Consider the following 20,324-nt stretch of genomic DNA (forward strand, 5'->3'; position numbering starts at 1 on the left):
TTGTAGCGGCCGTCGCAACCCGCTATTAGCCCACGATTAAACGGAAATTCCTACCTCCTGCTGTCGAGTATATTTGCGCCCAACACTCATTGCGCCTCGTGACTTTGCAAGTTGTTCCTTGAATTAAACCCACCGTAATTGTGATTGTGGGAAGGGGTAATTGAGAAAAACAGAAATTACAGCCACACGGACCTATGTAAGTCGGTGGTGAAAACACCTTTTTGGGACATTTTTGAAAGATTTTTGTTCGGCCGCAATGCTTTAAAATATCCTGTTTTCGCGTTAAACATATTAAAACCCGGATAATGAAGCGTGTATTGTGTAACTGTGACTTGTCCACACATTGCATGTGAACTATTTGGGTATTCAATTCAAATTCATTTTTTCGTTTTACCGAATAAAAACGACACAAGCTGCATATTCCAAGGGACACCGAATCGAGGTCGCAGAGTTCACCGGTCAAAACAACTTTGTTTAAAAACTTGTTTCGTAACGTTGTCGAGCGACAATGCCTCTCCTGTGGTGGATTTTGTGTTGTTTTTCACCGACAGAGTAAACGGAGTTCGAAATTTGCCGCTATTTTTGCGGCCATGATCGGAAGTTTTGTTCATATACCACAATACCAGTTATCAAAAAGGCCGATTTCTCCTACTTGGTCACTACTAGTACTGCGGGTGCAAAACATGTTACGTAAATTCTTACGAAACCTCAATGTTAAGTAAATGTTAAATTGTCTGTATTTTTCCGCTTTTCTCGGGAAGGTTTGTATTTCGAACGAACGGTGACGTCAAACTTGTTTTGAAACCGCATTCAGTGAAACCGTCTCTGGAGAATTGTTGTTGTTTGCGACACTTTACGAATTACGGTTTTCAATCCATCATTTGACAGTTCAGCATGGGTCACTCTTTTGCAAATGAAGCAAAAACAAGCTTCCCTATTCCCTACCAATCGTTGTGTAAATTTTGAAAACCAAAAGAAAGCTCACTAAATGTCTGATGTTTTATGGATTTTTTTGCAAATAAACAGAAATATATGCTATTTTGTATAGTTATCTCCGGACCACTGTGTATTTCTACTGTAAATAGAAATAAAATTCACTTTTCTGTGTTTCGCGTTATTGTACGTGAAGAAAATGTCCATTGGCCGAAACATCTAGTTGTCAATCGACCGAACTTCAACGTATTTTCGATCTGGCCGCAAATTTGAAAGTTGTACGAAGCCATTCCAACCCACGCATGACATGACTTGTGACCTTTAGAATCGCCGCATTCTTCATCAGGCTGTATGGAGTCAATTCCTCGAATTCTTGAATTGCGTGTTTTCGCTTTCAGTTTCCTGATGCGTTGCTGAGAATTAGGGCCATGTCGGATTACCTTAAACAGGTATGATGCATCAAAACGATAACAGCTATTGGATATCACCAGTTAAAAAAATAAATACATCATGTTGATGAAAACGAATGTTTTTAATATATTTGTCATATTTCGTAAGCCTAAATATTTTTGTGCTAATCGGGCAGTGACTCCAGTTTACTGGTAGTTTAAGCCCGAGTAATACTTCGTTAATTGCGTTGCATCGAGCTTTGTCACGTTATGCTTGTTCATGCGCACCACACCAATTCCGTCTCAATCCCCCGGGTCCTTTCCTTTCGGTTGGCTCATTTGCATGTTAAAATTTTCCACTCGAAACGGAAGCATGTTGCTTTCAGCCAATGTTCAGTTCGCCAGCAAAAAGTTTTGCGGCGCAATCCTGGATGCAGGATATGTTTTGCTTTTGCGTTACAATAACGATGATCCCCTAATTTTCATATTTTCCGAATGTCTTTTAATTTGACACAGATGTTTTTTTGACTTGGCACACAAAGGTACAAATGGCCCAAATAAATTCACAACAACAATATAATAAACTTTTTAGAGCAAAAACTTCAAGTGAATAGGCACCTTTAGTGTAACACAACGTACGGTTGAAAAAAAGTGCTATGTGAACAAATTCACATAAGTTTTCAAAATACAAAGAGAACATCCCAAAGCACGACTTGCAAGCTTGTTTCAGCACAACGTGCTATCTTATCGGCGAAATCAGAAACTAGCTTAAGTGCCTTAAACCTTTGCCGTTGCCGCTAAAGACGGATAATGTTACATACCGACTGATAATGCGCAATTTCAGAGGAAAATGATGCTGGCCTGGTCGAGAAAAGCAGATTTTCCTCGCAGACTGATGATTTGTGACGCGTTGAATGCCCTTTGTCACGTCACAGGGCGGTTAAGTTTACGTGAGTTTGTTAATAACGCGTTTGTTATGGCTTGTTGGGTTGTTTTGTGCGGACTCTTGAACAGGTAAGATTTTGTGTATATTTTTTAAAGGCGAATCGTTAACAATTTAGGATTTTGGTTCATCGAAAAGAGGTGTAATTATTTGTTTGACTTAACATTAAACTCTTTTCCGTTGTTTTTAAATACGAAACGTTTGACGATCCTGCCTGTGCTCGAATAGCATTCTTAAATTTACTCTACGTCACCCACTAGTGGTCAAATTATTTTAAACGCAAACCTCCCCCTTAACAGTTAAAACGCATGAAGCGTCTCATCCTCAATTAATTGCACGTAAATATTACATTCACATGAAAAAATCGCTTTGTAGATATTTTTTTACCAATGTTACAATAGCCACGAGAGAGCTATATCGACTGGCACATAGAAACAATATCCACTTGCTTTGTCACAAGCCACTTTCACTTCCAGTCTCCGCGCGCCTACTTAAATAGTAGCGATTGTGAGGGCACAAGAGGCTCTGTTTATTATACGACGCGAGCAGCCATTCGCCTCTCTCAATATCGCCTTACGCTGGCAAGTGCCTTTCCCATTGTTCCTTTTCAACGGGCCTTGTTATGACTATGTTCGCAGTCGGGCGGGGGTTGGCGGTTTGATTGTTGCGCTCGGGCGTAATTTGGCAAGACGGTCGTATCATTCGGTCATACGGAGGTGACATTTCCGTCGTTGCAGTGGGGGTTAGTTTCTGTGTTTTTCAGAGTAGACTAACGTTGAACGACGGCTTTCAATGGAGATGTTTTTATTGCGTTTGGCTGCTGTGCGTTTTCAGTTGTCTGCCATCAAATCTATGACTATAGAAACAACTAAGTTGTCGCATATGTGGTATGTTATATTTAGCAGTGTAGCATACAAGTAACAGTAATAAAAAATAGCCACTGGGAATGGAAAGCTTTAGACATGTCGGTGCTGGTTCGGGCAAGTCCGTGCAGGCTTCCGTTATTATGGTGCTTTTTAAAGGATGGAATGCTTGCTTTTCAGGTCTCTGTAGGAACATATTTATTAATCGTACTTTGAAGAAAACATGGCATCCAGAAGCGCCGGAACGCTGATAACGACACACAATGCAACTTACATACCACCAGCTATAATGCCAGGGTAAGGATCCCTGCAACATGACTTCAGGACAACTAAATTGAGCCTAATATGATTTTATCGTTTTGAAAAGCCGTTGTCCTTATGCTCCATTTTACAGAAACAATAACCTTGTCATTTTTTATATTTCTGCTAATTTTTATATATACGAGTCTTCGAAAAGTGTGATATGATACACTATATATTAGGGGCCCCAAATAAGACGAACAATCATGGCGAAATGTAATTAGTTTTCTGCTTACAGTTACAGAGGGTACGTGCCCAACCTGATGTACAAATACGGCGACACTTACGGCAACGCAACCCTCAAATATTTCCAGGACTTTCGATCGGCCACCCTCAATACAAGCAAGTCTACGTACAGTGCCAGGGGTGGAGAAGTGAGTTGTTGTTGTTTTTTTTTAAAATTCCTGGGGTCTTTCCGATCATTGTGGAAACTAATCAACATTTGCCTGACAGCATTTCAACGGTTTAAACATGAATTACAAGATCTCTATTTAACTTTACGCTAGAGTACCGGATGCACAAGGTTTATGAGCCTATAATCTTTATTATGTTAAGTCTTTAAGCGTGGTACGTTTGAGAAGAATTGCCGGGCTATAGTAATGCACATTGGGTAAATTCGATTTTCTCTGTAAGCCTCTTACGCCATATTCGTTCAGTTCCCAACTATTTACACGTACGATCCGTCTCTGGTGCTCGGCAACCGAACAAGGACTAGGGAAAAGTATAGGACGACACCTACTTGGAGCCGTTTCAACGTCGACTACGACAGAACGAGAAATCTTCAGGAATTGGACACGGTGAGTCCCAAAACTAGTTTAACGTTCAATTAACCTACACAGCATGCACTCACCCAACTTTTCTTGTTTACATTGTTTTGTTAAGACATAGTCTTGTCAGTTAGTAATAATTTTGAAAGCATTTTGTAAACCTAGAACGTTCTCAAAAACAACAGAACAGACAGATATAATTTTTTGACAGCCACAAGTATATTATTATGTTACCGCCAGATGTCGCAGTCGCACAGGGATTCCTATCGCGATAAGACGGGGACCGTGAAGGGTCAAAGCTTCTTCGTAATCCCGATTAAAGCTGAAGAACGTTTCGCCGGTTTACCTGGGGTGTAAGTATCAGTTTTACTCTTCGTGTGCATTTGAATTTCGTTTGCGCAGTGTTTGCTTTCGTTTTTGAGTTACTTTTTTGTTTTGTAATCCTATATTACGGGCTTATGTTAACACTTGACTACACTTTGACAAATGTATACTTAGATGTCAAACATATATAGGGTATGCATGGAGCAAAAATAGATCTTAATAAAAAGTCTACAATTAATCCCAATAAAACGCGTTTCCACACTTTCCGTGAACATATTTTAGTGTGTTTTCACCACTTCCGGCCATGCCCACCAAGCCCACATTACAAACTTTCATTTCATGAGTTGGAAAATATTTCTTACCAAGTGTCAAAGACAAGCATCGATCGAAAAAGAGCGCGGGTTGCGCTCCAGTGACGTCAACTTATGCTGTTGATCACCGGGCGCCACCTAGAGTTAAGAATCACAAGCAAGTGTTGATGTTCTACAGGGAAGGCACTTCCAAATTGGTCTAATAAGCATGTGGCCGTCGTGGCTATTGTCCTGATTTAAGTGGCGTTCAAATATTGTCATTGCGATTACCACTTGATGTGGCTAACGTTGCAAAAGTACCAATATAATTTTTAGCCGATTTGTTGCAAAACCATGTAAAAGGCCAGCACCTGTAAAAACTATCCAAATAACCAAGCCAAGCACTTATATTTGTTTTCCCTTTAATTGTTGGTGCTTTATTACCTAATTGGTACTGTCATCTTTCATAGTAGGATATTGTATAGTAAGCAGACTGCATAGTTTTGTTTTAAGTTTGTCGTTTTGAGTTTTGCTTGTGTCATTTCCTTAAGTTTGCCTTTTGTTTGATTTTGCTTTTTTGCACAAAATACAAAGTTATGTTTTTTATTTTCTTGCATGAGTTTTGCTTGTTTGTGTCGGAATGGAGTTGCTGTGAATATTGATGGAGAGATTTATAATTCGAATATAATTAGCGTGCCGTGGTTCTCGAACAACATTTTATTTTGGAAGAAAAAAAAAATTTGTTTGGTTTATCCTAAAAAATTAAAGCGCAATAATTTTTGCAGTGGCAAAACCTGAACAAAGTAGCATAAGCAGGTTTTAAAACAAACTTTTAAGTTGCCTTTTGTCAATTGTCTCTGTGAGGTAAATATAATGATGGTCAAAAATGATTTTTGGCAATAGGTAATATGTATAGATAAACTTGATCATGTTTGAAAGATGTAAAGTTCATCAAGTTATGATTACCCCAGACAAAATTGCGATGTAACAACTAACGTCCCAATCTACTATATAATTTTATTACTATACGATAGATGCGTACTTTGTACAAACCACTATGCTTTTCTAATGCTTTGTACAACCTAACACACAACGTTACACGTAGACGCTATAAACCACTTTTATTAAAAGTAGAAATACTCAAAAGTAACCTACTGAATTTTTGCATAAATTTGCGTAAATCTTTAAAGTAACGAATTGCATAAACACCAAATCCGCGTTGCAGCTCGTTGGAACCAACCCGTTTGGCCAGAAGTTCGGACGTGGACGTACAGAACGTGACAGACGCTCACTCCAGGACAATCGCCATGCGCCAACGATTTGATCCCAATTCCAGCGTTCGAGACCGCGCCATGCGTGACGTCCACTTTGAGGAGCGTTAAATTACCGATCGCCAAACGCAGACGCCTCGAGAATTCTTTTTTGATGTTTTAACTGTTTCTGTTTACGCTTGTCTGAGATTAAAGCCGCCGAGATTGTTTTTGTGTGAGTCACATTTTGGCATTTCCAGTCTCTGCGTGGACGTACGTTCTGCGACTTTTCTTTTTACGTCAATGAATAAGCCTACTGCTTCTGGGAAGAGTTGTTTTCCGAAAGAGGGAACTTTGCCAGCGATGCGGTCCCCGCTAGTGATGTGTTGCGCCGGGTATTGACCAATTTTCATTAGCCGGACTCGGCCGGATAACACACTTAATTTTACCGGATAGTTGGGAAAGCATTTTGTCCTAAAAGCGGACAAACATTTCACAAATTACTCGTTTTGGGACCCAGTCTGTGATACTAGCCGATTTTTCTGTTGTTTGTTATTAAGGTTTTTCGTGACTTGTTATACCATATTAATAAATGCCCACGTTTATTTGTTCCACTCATGACAGGCTAACCTTAACAAAGCATTCTGTTTGGCAATCAAACATTTTTGCTATACCGATAAAATGTACGAATCGGTGTTAACAAACTGCCGGATCCAAATTATTCGGCCGGATTTGATTGATAACTATCCGGATCCGGCCGGGCCGGATAATTTGGAACTGGGAACATCACTAGTGCCCGCAGAGGCGTAACAACTACACCGATTTTAAAGATGCATATTGCCATGTACTTCCAGCAAATTATATTGGGCAAACCAAAGTAAGTCGTCTGGAAAAGTTTCAGAACTGGCTTCGCTAAAACCAAGGGAATATTACAACTTAACTCCACCAACCTCGTCGACTTTATGCACAAAACACAAAAGTTCTAAAAATATAAATTTATAAAAAGATTCGGATGTACAAGTAAACAAACAACGATATTAATGAACAATCTGGGCCACCGTGTGGTTTTCCATACTTCCAAATTTAGCGAACCATTTCAATTCCAGCAACTGCCCAAGGCATTTCCTGTTATCTCGTTCAAATTTTCGCGGTTTGGAAAACCACCTGTTAAATTCAGCAATTTAACGCACAAAAAAATTCCAGCACTTGCATTGTTATGACGTCACGACCCAAGATACGCAAAATAAAAATCACGACTCTTGGATGGAAGTAAGGGTGGTATATAGGCCGTCTTCATAAGCTAGACAAGGCGCCGCATTTGCACAGACTGTCCAGGGAACTTTCGCTTAAACTTTGCAACGCAAAAGTCGGGGCATCGGATTTGTAAAGAGCGAAAAATTGGTTTGGAGGGCGCCAGAGAGCGTAGCACTTGTGTGACGCCATACACCGGTAGTGAGCCAATCCTGCGTGGGGTGAAAGGTCATCCAGGGGTACTGGGGTTTCTTCCACGCTGTCGGGTAGCGGAAATGACGTGCCAACAACGTGCCTGTGAACACAAATGAAGGAGTTTTTACAGGAAAAACTGTAGATCTTACTTATTCAGAGCGGCCATTTGCTACTTGTACAATATGGGGACCGACAGGACGCTCGGGTGAAATTGTTAGAAGCCTGTATTAGCGAAAGGCGTTGGCTTGCAGGACCCCTTTAAGGCGAGCAAGACAATTTTATTTACTTCAGTTTGTGTCTCTTCCTTTTTGATTATTGGAGTAAAAATCAGCGCTAGACGCGCTTAATCTCCATACACACGTACGTAGAACATTATGTTGCTGTTGCTGCCAGATATATCATAATTTACTAATCTGTCCTTCAGACACAATTAACGTAGAGTTTACCCTGATGAAGTCTAGCTGAATAGCGGATAAAACGTCGGACAAAAAAATCACGTTAATTGTGCCAGAAATCATGAAAAATAAAGTACGTGTAGAACAACCTACTTGTAGAACTCGCTGAGCTTGGTATGGACCCACGCCGAATCGACCTTCTCCTTGTCGCCCTTCTGTTGCTTCCGTCGTTTCATGTTGTCATTTTGTTCCGTTCCAGTTTGTGGGTTGATCAGGCAGAGACAGCGATGTGCTTCGGCATCGATGAGCAAAAAACCCAGCAACGCACTCGGAAGACTCGATTTAACCGAGGGCGGTATGTTTTCTGACAGCACGCATTTCTGCAGTGTGCTCGTGCCTGGTCCCCAGAACCTATTGAACATTGGCAGTTTATGGGTAGCCTTTGTTCCTTTTTCACTTCCGACCGAATAATATTGTAAAGTTTGCAAGGAATAGTTTTAAAAGCTTGCTTTGGTGAAGAAGTTAACTTCTTTATGAGAAAACCAGCTTACTTTCTGCGACAACCAAAAATAAACTGATCTTGGTTTAACACTACAATTATCACAAACCTTTCCACATAGGAATTCTGCACATGGGCTAAAGAAGGTTGCGGCCCGCACAGCACACAAACACGCACACCTCCTGTCTTGCCCATACCCACTCCTGTCACAAGGGTAAAAATAAGGAGTCGGTGGGGGATATTAGGACTGCTGTGAGGCAGGTAGACAGCTATGTCTGACGAAGTCACAGAGGAAGGTGCAATGCTGATCAGCTAAAAAAATTAGTGCTGTTATGCTTTGTTGTACAGGTATTGTTCGGAGCAATGGTTAACAAGCAAAATATGCACTGTCCTGATTAAATTAAACTGTTCCCTCTGTGACTTGTTTGAGGTGCATTTAATCTTTAAAGCCAGTTGGTAACATCATACCTTAACACTAATTCAACACAAAAAGTTTTGCAAGTAATAAAAATCATACCCTTCCAAGCAATGCCAGTTCCTGGCCAGTCAACATCCACCACTTTTCAGTGGCACACACAACTTTTCCATTAACCACCAAACACCCATATGTACTGTCTGCAGCTTCAACAAATGCCTGAAGGTGCTCCTGCAGAAATTGGTCAAATGGTAGCTTATGCATACATTATTTATACCCTGAAAACGGGTGTTTCTTAAATTTTATTGTTGTACTTTAACTGCAAATAAAACTTTACCTTATTTAATCAAACACAAACAAAAATGGGTCTTTACAACAAGTTTGAACAATTTGCTAAACAGTATTAAACAAAAACTGTGAAATTGCAGGTTGCATGAATAAACCATACGTGATACGTACATGCAAAAGTTTCGCATCTTCATTTAGCACCACATCCACACTGTGCGTCAGGCCTCCAAAAAGTTTGAGTGACAATTCATGGTTTTCCACATATGCTGAAACACAACATTTAGGAAAATGGCTTGTAATGCACTCAATCCATGCAGCTTTTAGGGAAATTATATTCCTCTAAATATGCTTTTAATTATATGCCTGTTTGGCATAACCAACTACATTCTTGCCGACGCTTGTTCCATACAAACAACAAGTTCATCACAAAACTTACAAGTGTCCAGAAATGTATCCACAATTTTGTAACAGGCTCGCAGATCCTTTTTCAGGCGATCAATATTTTGCGTACTTGTAAGTTCATTTAGGCCTGCAAACAAGTATTAAACCCTGAGTACCAACTTCCAAAACATCTTCATTACATGCTAGTAGTAGAACAAACACAGTTGCATACGAGTCTCGTACTTACTAAGTTACAAACTGTAGATAAGTTTGCATGGTAGGGTACAGTATGAGACTTGTAGAACTGCCACAATATTGTTATACTAACCAGTTAACAGAACTAGAGAATGGAAGACATTATCAAGTAGGCGCAGGAGGTGAGCATCACTAACAGTTGACGCAGCATTTCTTGAATTTTTCTCCAAGTCAAGTGCTGGGTTATGGCTGTGTTCAGTTAGGTGGCCACACAACCGGTCTTCACATGGTGCCACAGCAATTAGAACAATGCTATCTGCAAAGCACAGTTTAAAACTTTGAATAGATCAAACAGTTTTTGATATTCTGCATAAAATGATTTAAAGTGATGTGATGTCAGTGTTCACAGGCAACATGAGTTTCGTATGTTTCATATTTTAAAACTTTTAACTTTAAAAAGAGTCAAATAGACTTTTACAGCTTTGCACTTTTGTTCATTTCGAAACGATATCATCAACACACAGAACTTATAAAGTTAAAATTTTTGGTAGCTGCACTTTATTTTATCTAAAATATCAGGATTTCTGAGTTTGGCTGATTTAGAGTTAGTGACAGAACAGAAAAAGGGCCAACTCTGTCAACCTGAGGACCCTACGTACACAAAATATAGAAACTTGTTGTATGCTTAGGTCAAATTGCCGGGCTTACCAGTAAAGCCTTGTGGACACCATGATTAAAGCTTAAAGCATACTTAAGAAAAAAACTGCATGCAATACCTTCATATATTTTCCATACAATGCGGTGGTCTGAAGATAAAGTGCTGATTAACTTAACATCTCTATTCAGTCCGAACATGTGAACACCGTTTAAGGAACCGACCACGGGAAAAGAAAGTGGTTGACATCCTTAAAGAAAAACATTGATCTTTAAAGCTGTTATAAAATTGCACCCAATTCAAAAAAAATGAAACCAAAACACATCCGTAAGATCAACTCAACATCAAAATACAATAAAAAACAAAACCTGGTTTCGTTCTTGTCAACAGAGGTATTCCACCAGCAGCAGAAATGCAGACTATATGGTCTGCCATGTCTATGTTACAGTCACATTTTTAACATCAAACGTTCGCTTAGAGCCGTGACTACTCAAGTGAAACGGTATTTATTGTTTTGGATATTTAACTTTTTTTTACGAGAAACGATTTCCGTGTTGTTATTGTTTTCCGAATTGTATGTAATCGTATTTAATTTTTCTTGTTACATAAAAATTAATAGTTTAAGAACATTTTAGTTTTAAAACTATGTTTCACAAAATGGCAAATATGGTGTTTATGCTAATATTTCACTCTTCTACCCCGTGTGATTCGATTTATACATAAATTTATTTTTATTCTAGAGTCGTCTTATGAAGAATTAATATGTCGTTACCTCGTTACCACGCAGTCAAAACGTGGTAAACATATTTAAGAATAGTTGGTTCCAACTGTGCCTCATTTTTACACATGAAGAAGAAACAACAATGTGATGTGATTCAGACTTGAACATTTTTTCTTTACCTGGAGAAATTTTATGTCACTTATTTAGGTTGTTGTCACTGAATCCCTGTAGAATGTGGCTTAGGATTTCTTTAGTGATCCAGTTAAGCTTATCATTATTACACTTGTGCTCAGTAAGGGCAGTCGGTGAGTATTTTATTACAAATAAACCCCAGGTTTATTTTGTTTCTGTATAACAGGCATATTTATTTGCATAAAGATTACTTGCAAGGTTGCCATACCAAAAAACTCAAACCTTAAATGCACAATTAAGATCAACCTAAATTAAAATTTGTACAAAGGAGTAAGTTTTTTTTAAAAACTTATTTGGAAACAATTTTGAAAAATATATGTTACCTTTGTTATTGTAGCAAATACCAATTGCGGATCACGCCAGGAAAATTCACTGGAACCTGGTAGAAAATGTAAAAAACCATGCACGACCAGTTCGGACTGTACTGCCACAAGAAAAGATTGTCATTGTGATGGTTTATGTGGATTGTCATGTTTCAATAAAAGTATGTTAGACTCTTGCATACAGCTTTTGTTGTTCTCATGTATTCTGCCATAAAGCAATTTCATTTTTTAAAGGCTTTAAACCATGTGCATTTTATGCTTCAAAACAGATTTAAACTGCTCTGCTCTACCAACCACTATTGCAAATGGCAGTGTGACTATTCCATCCATCACATATGGAAGTGAAGCTAGGTAGTAATATACATTTTTGTTAAATTTCCTTTTTGTTTTAATCTTTTTACACAGCTACACCTGTAATGATGGGTTTGTTGGGGTCAGTGGAACACCATTGCGCCAGTGCAGATCTGATAAGAAATGGAGTGGGTCTGAATTGGTTTGTGAAAGTATGAACTGAAAATTTTGTTGTTTGTCAGTGGATTTTTTACTGCACTGTATTGTGTTTCTTTATTGCAGGGGGTTGTGGAACTATTAGTCGAGTTGGAAAAGCATATCTCAACCCAGTAAAATATCAAGACTCCAATTTAAAAGGTTATAGAGTGGGTTATGAAATGCCCTACAGCTGTGATAACGGTAATATATTTATAAGAAATTTATAGGTATGAGTTTTCATAAGAAAGCAGGAATGTAATTTTGAAGCCCTGATCAACATTTGACATACACAAAACCTGTAGATGGGTTAAATTAGTGAGCAAAACATTAAGGTGTACCCTTCTTTTTCAAAATATTATACTTTCATGTATTATATTTAAACCATGTATCACATCTCTTTGTTTTGCAACAGGCCATCTTATGGTGGGAAATGCATCTCGATACTGTCTGTCCACATATCAATGGAGTGTTGCCAAGTTTCAATGTTCGCTCAGAAAATGTGATGAGCCAGTTTTGGCACCATTCGTTCACTATTCTGGCAACATCAACTACGCCAATAAAATTACATACACTTGTGACAAAGGCAATAAACATATAAGCTAACTTTTTGTATAGTGCTATGCTACTCACTTGTAAGCAAAACATACATTTGTTCAGGCTATACCTTAAAAGGAAGAAAATCCAACACATGTTATGAAAATGTTGGTAAGATAATGGGTTGGTTGTATGCTCATCCAACATGTGAAGGTGTGTGTTTGTCAAAGAATTCAATTTCAAGTGAAATAATACATATTTAAATAAAAAAAAATATTATTTATTGAAAATTTTGTATGCTGCTATTGCAAGGTACTGCAGTCATTTGGTTACAGAACTTTTTTCAGGCAAGAGTTCAAGCATTCTACATATTACTTAATTTCCTCAAATTAATAGCGGCAAACTTTAATTGTCACTTTTTTGTTTCTGTTGGAAAACCTTTCTCATTCCACGTTTTTCATAGTGGTTCGATGTTCTGCACCAACAAAACCTGTCAACGGACAGGTAAAAGATTCTGGGGTGGATTTTGTTTATGGTGCAACTGTAACATATGTTTGCAACAAGGGCCACATATTTGTTGGCAATGCACCAACAGAGGGCACTTGCAACGAAAATGGCACTTGGGGAATGGTGCCGACATGCAATAGTAAGTTTTTAACAGGACAAGCTTTTGTTTTGTCGTTTTTTTTATATAAGGGAAATTAATGGCCTTTATTTATTTCAAAAAGTTACATACAACTGCGACTTTGAGGTGTTCAAATTGGCTACCTGTGGTTACACAAGCACAAGCTGGAACCGTCAACAACTGGTTGATCACACTAATACAGCAAGAAGTAAGTTGGCTATTGTCTTTTAAACAGTCCTCTGTATGCAAGCATCAAAGCCATAGATAGAATCTACTTCCTTAAAGTGATCATTAGTTCATTTCTAATTCGGGACTGATTTAGGAGTTAACTGGTTTTGATAAATTAACTTATTTGCGTTTCAACATATTTTGTGTTTAAATTCTTCATACTTTCTGCAGGGTATGGCTTGAGAGCTAATGGCGAGGCCAGGCTAGCTTCCCAAGTACTCCCAACTAGTGTCCATGCATACTTGATCAACTTTTGGTATAAAACTTCTTCATCTTCCAAAATATCACTTCAGTTGTATTCTGTAGATGGACGGTATGTAAACATATACTATACCAAGATGTGCGTACTGCGTACTCCTAAGTGCACATTGCTTGTTTTTGATAAGAAAAGAAATATACCGATATCATCTGAAATACGGGCTCGGTGCATTAAAGACTTGCCAGTTGCCATAATATGACAGCAAATCTTATTGTCACAGTCTTTTGAAACCATACGAGCCTACTGCTGCAAGCCAAACAACTTGGAAAGAAGCAACTGTGTATATTTCACCCCAGGATACCAATGTTACATGGGTGTTCGTGAACACTGGAGGAGGGTCTTATCTGGATGACATAACTGTTACGCAAACTGCCAGTACGATTACAACTACTGCTCAACATAAATAATAATCAATAAAAGACCATGAATGTATAGCAGCTAAAGGCAATTTAGTATCAGTAGAAAGTTTCTATGTATCCTTGGGTATGAGTGCATTATAGTACTTAAATTTATGCAACTGATCTTAAAATAGATCTGTTTATTTACAGTGTGATGTATAACCAAAAATTTTTTAGTTACGGCTACTACTGCTTTAACAACAAAAACTACAACAACTAAGGTTCTGCCATCAGTTACACCACCACAAGGTAAGCACCTACCTCAGAAAAGAGTTTTTTATTTGTGTTTTTTTATGACTACTACCATGTAGTGTGTGTGTGATAGCAATTAGATTGTTAGTGTTAGTTATATGTGAAAGCTCTGCTTCTGGTTGGTGGTAAGTGATTTTATTTATAGTTTACAATACAAATTTTGTGTGTGTATATATACATGTATATACATATGTGGTATTTACATTATATTTACCACAATCCCATCATCTACAAAACAAAAACCCCTGTACTATTTTAAATAATTTATTTTTACCATCCCAGCCATGCTTTATCATGTTATATTTATAAACTAAATGCGTGCTTGCATATATATACTACCATATATGTTAATATTTCTCAGTGCCTGTGAAATTTAATTCTTCCTTGCCTCCACTTTGTCTGACTTCCGTAAATTGTTGCATGGTGTCATTTGACTCATGCTTTCATTTGACTCATGCTTTCGATAGATACTGTGTGTGGAATATTTCTCCAAATGCTGTCACCACTTTATATTGTTTTTTGTTTTTTTTATGGAAATATGTATTTCCAAGGTTAAAATTGGCTGACTTTTATATAAGACAAAGATATGTTTTCAACAGAATCGTCAATCGATATTTTATTTAAGTGTAATTGGCAAGTTTATCTGTAACTTAACAGAAAAAGTTTCACAGCAATATCTCCGGGATTACTTGTTAGTCTTTGTTTGAATTTATGTGGTATTGTTCAGCTTCAACACCAACAGCGACTACAACTGTTGTTCCATATAGCTCCTCTACACCAGGTATGTGTAATGTGTTTCGTAGTGTTGCATGCAATACCAACAATCACCTGACTGTTGAAGAACCCTATGACTTGTAATTTGCAAAATCATAATTGCCTTTTTTCTGCAATGAATTTCATAGTATGTGTTTAATTTAGACCATAAGATTGAGCATGACTTACACAGATATATCATTACAATGGAGAAATGATTGTGTTGGTACCTTGTCCAGTAGATTTTCTACCCACTATCCAAAGCTTTAACATAGTAGTAACCTTGTTTCAGTATTAACAACTTCAACAGTACCTGCAACCACTTCTACTAAAGGTCAAATTAGTGAAACTTCAACTCAAAAACCAAGTATGGTTATTTTCCTCTTTGTACCTATATGTAGTAACGTACTAACCACAGCCATGACATTGTGCCATTAACAGTCGTGACTTTAAGCACAAATAATCCAAAGTCAATGACACCAACAACAACAATGGCCACCAGCACAAGAATTAAGGGTCGCGCAGCTGATAAAACCACGAAGACAACTGGTATGAAAATTGGGTTCAGCTTTTTTTTCTCATTTTGCATGAAAGCATTTTTAAGAAGATCAGGGAATAATGGGAAAAATAAAATTTGACGATCCAAATAATTTTACATTCTCTGTTTGAAGCCACACCATTTCTTTTTTTAGTTTTTTTAACAAGCTATTAGCCATTAAATCTTCATCGGTCATAAAATCTTTCATATTAGTCAGCTAACCTTGTTTCAGTAATAACAACCTCATTATCACCTACCTCCAACACTCCAAACAAGGGTGAAATTAGTACAACTCCACCACGAAAACCAAGTATGGCCATTTTCTGTTTGTTGCATTACCGAGTAAACCAACATTCTAACACACAGTCATGACATTGTAGCATTACCAGCGGGGACTTTAAACACAAATACAAAAATGACCATAACGTCAATGATGACTGCCACCAGCACAGCTGATAAAACTACGAAGATGTTTGGTATAAAAATTGGGCTTAAGTTTCCTTTTCTCTTCTTGCTTCCAAACTTGTCTGCATGATTTGTTTTAAAAATCATGCAAGACTTCATAATTCACATATTGAAGCCATGGTAAACCAGATATCATCTCATTACATTTTAAGTTTCTTTACAAAAATAGTGCAAGAAGGTGCTCAGTGTATCCTGTAAGCAATATATCACTTGAAACATTTTAAACAAGTAAACTTGTCCTAAATCTGCCTACAACTACTGGTGACTCGCAACACTAATCAATGGGTTTCACCTCTGTTTGTAATTAACCATGGTTATGTGACAGCACTCATGACATTGGGGCATTAATGAAAGGGAACTTTTAGAAAACCTTTACCTACATTCACTGGTGTTATTCATGCAAAATTTATTAACTTGTGTCACACATAAATCAAGCACAACATTTGGCTACATTTAGTCTTTGTTAACTATTATGCTAACTTCGCAATTTCAACAGCAAGTACTTTGAGTTCGTCTTCAAAATCAAACAAAAAGTCCACATCTATCTCCATTACTATGAGCATTAAGGGTCGCAATGCTGGTGATACTCTGAATATGCCTGGTACTGACATTTGCTTTGGTTTTATTATTTAACCAGTTTGCTTTGCTTGCATGTGCATGGTTAATTTTTGTTTCAGTTATTTAGTTGAAATTTTGGCAACAGGCAGTGAAAAGGCTTTAGTTACTCGCAATAACACTGTACATCCCGCTACACAGTACCTGTTACTTCATTTGAAAAAATACTTAATTGATCTTTTTTTTATTTTCTGATAAACACCTTCATTATCCCTTCCTTTTTGCACCAAAACACTTTTAATATTTCATTGTTTAATTCATGCAACACAACTGCTTGATTTTTTCCACAATTTTGCACTGTTTTGTTTCCTCGTTATATGTAACTTCTTCGGTATAGCATGAGTGCAGTAGACATTTGTGGTGATGATTTTTTTCTTGATGTTTTATAATTTGTCGTATTCTCTCCATACTGAAATTTTATTTGGCCTACTTTTTTCCACTGTTTTTATGTTACTTAAAGTTTGCCTGCGCCAGATTTACCTGATAAACCAGTGTTTCTTAACCTATTATCATGTGCCCCAGAGTTCCTGGTTTAGAAACACTGTAAACAATTTAAACAAAAAAATCATTTTTTATTTTCTTTAAGCTTGCCGATTATAGTGACTTTCATAAAAAAAAAATTGGCAGCTAACATTAATTTACAAAATTCGAATAAATTGTAGCATTTTGATGTAGCAATAAACAAATAAAATAATACATTGTTTTGCCATCATAACTTACGCATTGCACAAGTTTTTTTTGCATGTGCAATCATTTTAGCCCTTTTTATTCATTGTTAGTGCAGCAACTTGGCTTAGCTTTGACTGAAGATGTTTCATGGTACAAATTTTACCTCAAACCACACTTGCTCTTTACCATTTATTCCATTTGGCATATTTTTAATGTCATTTCCATTTGATTTACACCAAATTGTGCACAACTATTTTGTGCTCAACAGCAGACAGAATTCTGTTTAGATTTTGCCCATAAATATCTCCCATTTTCATTTTTTTCCATAACCCCAGCTATTTCTACAAGTTTGTTGTTCGTGTAAGTGTGGTGTACATACTGCAATGGCACATACATATGTTGAAATATATATTTTGTTGAATTTAACTTTCAATCCAACTTGTCATAACTTCACTATTTCTTTGCCATAAAAGGCCTGAGGAAAGTGGGTCTTTTAATTTTGAACAAAACAAACATTATGAAACTTTCACAGCCCCGACCCCGTAAATTTCACAGCCCAGATTCCACTGTTGGTTGCAAGTGTACACTATATCTTTATGTGGAGTACTTTGCAGAACCTGAACCTGATGTTGGATGGATCGTTGCAATTATACTTGGAATATTTGTCTTCATTTCAGCAGTGGTTCTGGTGGTTTATCTGTATAAGAAGTTTTACCACAACAAAATTGGTAAAGATAATGCCGCATCTTTAGGTGCAGGTATGTATCAAAATCAACATAAATGTTACTTAGTGTACGCATTGTTTCGCGTTATAAGATCTCATCAATGCAGCTGATGACTGTAGCAGTGAACTATTATGACTTATTTGCATATAAAATGTACAAAGTTATGAAACTTTTTTTTCAAACAAGTTTTGCAAAAATACGATTTTGTTGTTTGTAAATGGTTGATTGGTTTTCGTTTCTTGATATCTGAATGCCACGGTTGTATCGCAGGAGAAGCGCAAGATCATGACCTGATGAACGCTTTCACTTCGATTCTTCACGTGTACGTCGTTGTCGCAATAGGACGGCCCGGAGAAAATTGGCGCGAGTCGGTTGTAAAGAACGGACCTGAGGAAAAGCCGCTCTTAACTACAACCTCCACTGTGTGAAATGTTCATCATATCACTTGTGGATCCTTGTTGTTTTTCCAGCTCATGAAATGTGTTCCTGCCACGCGGATAGCAAACACTCCCAACTCCCACGAGCCTATTGCTTCAATTTTAATTTTTTTTTTTGGCATGTGAACATTTTTAGTTTGTTTTACTTTCTTTGTTGGCTTTACAAGTTCAATGCGCATGGCGTCGTCGCAGATGGTGATAACTTTTGAACATAACGATTATGCATTATCCTTAAACTACCTGTAGTCCCTCGAAGGCTTAACAATTAGTCGTTTGCTGGAGGTGCTCCATATGCCTTAACTTGCCTTTGCGTCGGTAGGTGGTCAAAGTCGCCACGATCAAAAAAAACAACACCAAAACATTTTGTGTATCGAAAAGCAAATAGACGTTTTTCAAAATTTTTAAATCAACAAGTAAATCGCATCACTTTGACCACCTCTGTACCCATGCGTGTGGTATTATTGTTGTTTGATTTTGACTTTAGCTGCTCCATCGACCACGTTGCTGCTACAAGAAGACGTATTGTTAAAAGTCTCGACCACCACTTCCGGAGTTGCGTCCTTCGTGGCACGTCGATCTTCTGTTTTTCTGGCACTGCTAGTGGCAGCCTTGCACCTGGTCCTACTGCCGTGATGTCGTCAGTTGTTGTTTTAGCTCCCGAATCGAAAAAGTTAAATGAACTGTACTTGAGTAACTTGCTGTTCAAACACAAATTTACCGTCAAACATTATTTGCCGAATTGACATTACATCATACCGGTCTCAATGTTCTTCCTGCTTCCTTTCACTTCCCTGCATATGTATTGTGTAATGAATTGTTGCCAATAGTGCTGGAAATCGCGATAGTGTCGAAAGCAGTAAAAAAGTGTTATACAAATGCATGTTTTAACGATTGTGCTTAATCTGTACATAGGCTAGTTTTGTTGAACTGTTTCTTGTCTTTTTTTTTACTTTCTTGCGAAATCTGCCAATTATTTAAAAAGCCTATACGTACTATTTTTAAGTTTTTAGGCATTTCTTCGTCATGCACCAAGGCAAAACAACACAAAGGCAATAACCTTGGCTATTATCTTTGTTAATTTTGTATTCTTGTTCACATGTATTTTGTTTTCCTTTTTGTGCGCCTTCATTTGCGTTGGTTCCATGTTATATGCTTGTGGTTAAAGAGATCATTGTAAATTTTGTTCCTACCTACCGCCCTTATATACCCACAGTTGCTTGCCGCTAGTTACAGTCCTCGTGGAATGGTTGCTGGAAGGATTAGCCTAACAACAAGGTTTTTGAGGTGGTCATGTTCAGATGTGTTTATAGGCTACGTTCGTATAACAGATGTGGCCAATCCATTCAAGGTGCGAAGATTCCTTGCAAAACGTATTTCTAGGAACAAGGCATTGCAAAGGGCATAACAGAGAGGAAGTGTCAGTTACAAATAATAAGGGTGTGGTGTATTTCTCTGGAGCGAAAAAAGATTATGTCTATTCCAATGTTAATGCAGATGAACCCAAATTATTCAGGATTTCGCAAACAAATTTTTGGTTTATTAACAAACAAATTGACGACTCGCATTTTCGTGACTACTGCTGTTCATCAGTTGACAGCTACTATTTCATCGGACGAAGTCGTTGCATTGTATGGGGTGTCGTTTATTTGCTTTTTTCAACAATGTTTGTGTTTCAAAAAATTAATTTTGCATCATATAAAATATATTTTGGAAACACTGAATTATGACGTCATTCAATAATCCCCTGTTGTTTGTATTTTCCCTTCTG

At 37.6% G+C, this 20,324-nt stretch overlaps 3 protein-coding genes across 12 annotated transcripts; 2 read left to right on the forward strand and 1 right to left on the reverse strand.

The window, feature by feature from the left end:
- The first annotated feature begins 2,320 nt into the window (after nucleotides 1-2,320).
- LOC145902664 (ciliary microtubule inner protein 2C-like) lies at nucleotides 2,321-6,682 on the forward strand. 2 transcript variants are annotated; one of them, XM_082990721.1, is made up of 6 exons: nucleotides 2,321-2,336; nucleotides 3,309-3,425; nucleotides 3,667-3,802; nucleotides 4,085-4,225; nucleotides 4,436-4,548; nucleotides 6,035-6,682. In XM_082990721.1, the coding sequence occupies exons 2-6, from the start codon at nucleotides 3,352-3,354 to the stop codon at nucleotides 6,189-6,191; spliced, it is 621 nt and encodes a 206-aa protein (XP_082846847.1). In that variant the 5' UTR covers nucleotides 2,321-2,336; nucleotides 3,309-3,351; the 3' UTR covers nucleotides 6,192-6,682. The 2 variants fall into 2 exon arrangements, with proteins under 2 accessions (XP_082846847.1, XP_082846848.1); XM_082990722.1 differs by lacking the exon at nucleotides 6,035-6,682 and adding an exon at nucleotides 4,886-5,410.
- A 319-nt stretch (nucleotides 6,683-7,001) lies between these two features.
- LOC145902584 (protein fuzzy homolog) lies at nucleotides 7,002-10,816 on the reverse strand. Its single transcript, XM_082990617.1, has 9 exons — nucleotides 10,702-10,816; nucleotides 10,455-10,583; nucleotides 9,812-9,994; nucleotides 9,539-9,631; nucleotides 9,274-9,368; nucleotides 8,917-9,045; nucleotides 8,509-8,711; nucleotides 8,054-8,311; nucleotides 7,002-7,605 (listed from the first exon to the last, which is right to left on the reverse strand). Exons 1-9 carry the CDS (start codon nucleotides 10,766-10,768, stop codon nucleotides 7,353-7,355), a joined length of 1,410 nt encoding a protein of 469 aa, XP_082846743.1. The 5' UTR covers nucleotides 10,769-10,816; the 3' UTR covers nucleotides 7,002-7,352.
- A 261-nt stretch (nucleotides 10,817-11,077) lies between these two features.
- LOC145902668 (uncharacterized) lies at nucleotides 11,078-19,782 on the forward strand. Of its 9 annotated transcripts, XM_082990726.1 has the most exons (20): nucleotides 11,078-11,359; nucleotides 11,584-11,730; nucleotides 11,839-11,920; nucleotides 11,975-12,072; nucleotides 12,143-12,259; nucleotides 12,471-12,641; nucleotides 12,716-12,805; nucleotides 13,056-13,238; nucleotides 13,321-13,425; nucleotides 13,617-13,758; nucleotides 13,925-14,079; nucleotides 14,280-14,351; nucleotides 15,082-15,135; nucleotides 15,400-15,474; nucleotides 15,549-15,656; nucleotides 15,878-15,955; nucleotides 16,026-16,121; nucleotides 16,607-16,711; nucleotides 18,009-18,152; nucleotides 18,390-19,183. In XM_082990726.1, exons 1-20 carry the CDS (start codon nucleotides 11,287-11,289, stop codon nucleotides 18,545-18,547), a joined length of 2,253 nt encoding a protein of 750 aa, XP_082846852.1. In that variant the 5' UTR covers nucleotides 11,078-11,286; the 3' UTR covers nucleotides 18,548-19,183. The 9 variants fall into 9 exon arrangements, with proteins under 9 accessions (XP_082846852.1, XP_082846855.1, XP_082846853.1 ...); XM_082990729.1 differs by lacking the exon at nucleotides 16,607-16,711; XM_082990727.1 differs by lacking the exon at nucleotides 16,026-16,121.
- Nucleotides 19,783-20,324: the final 542 nt, after the last annotated feature.

The sequence above is a fragment of the Ascidia mentula genome, chromosome 5, assembly GCF_947561715.1.
Source record: "Ascidia mentula chromosome 5, kaAscMent1.1, whole genome shotgun sequence".
Taxonomy (NCBI): domain Eukaryota; kingdom Metazoa; phylum Chordata; class Ascidiacea; order Phlebobranchia; family Ascidiidae; genus Ascidia; species Ascidia mentula.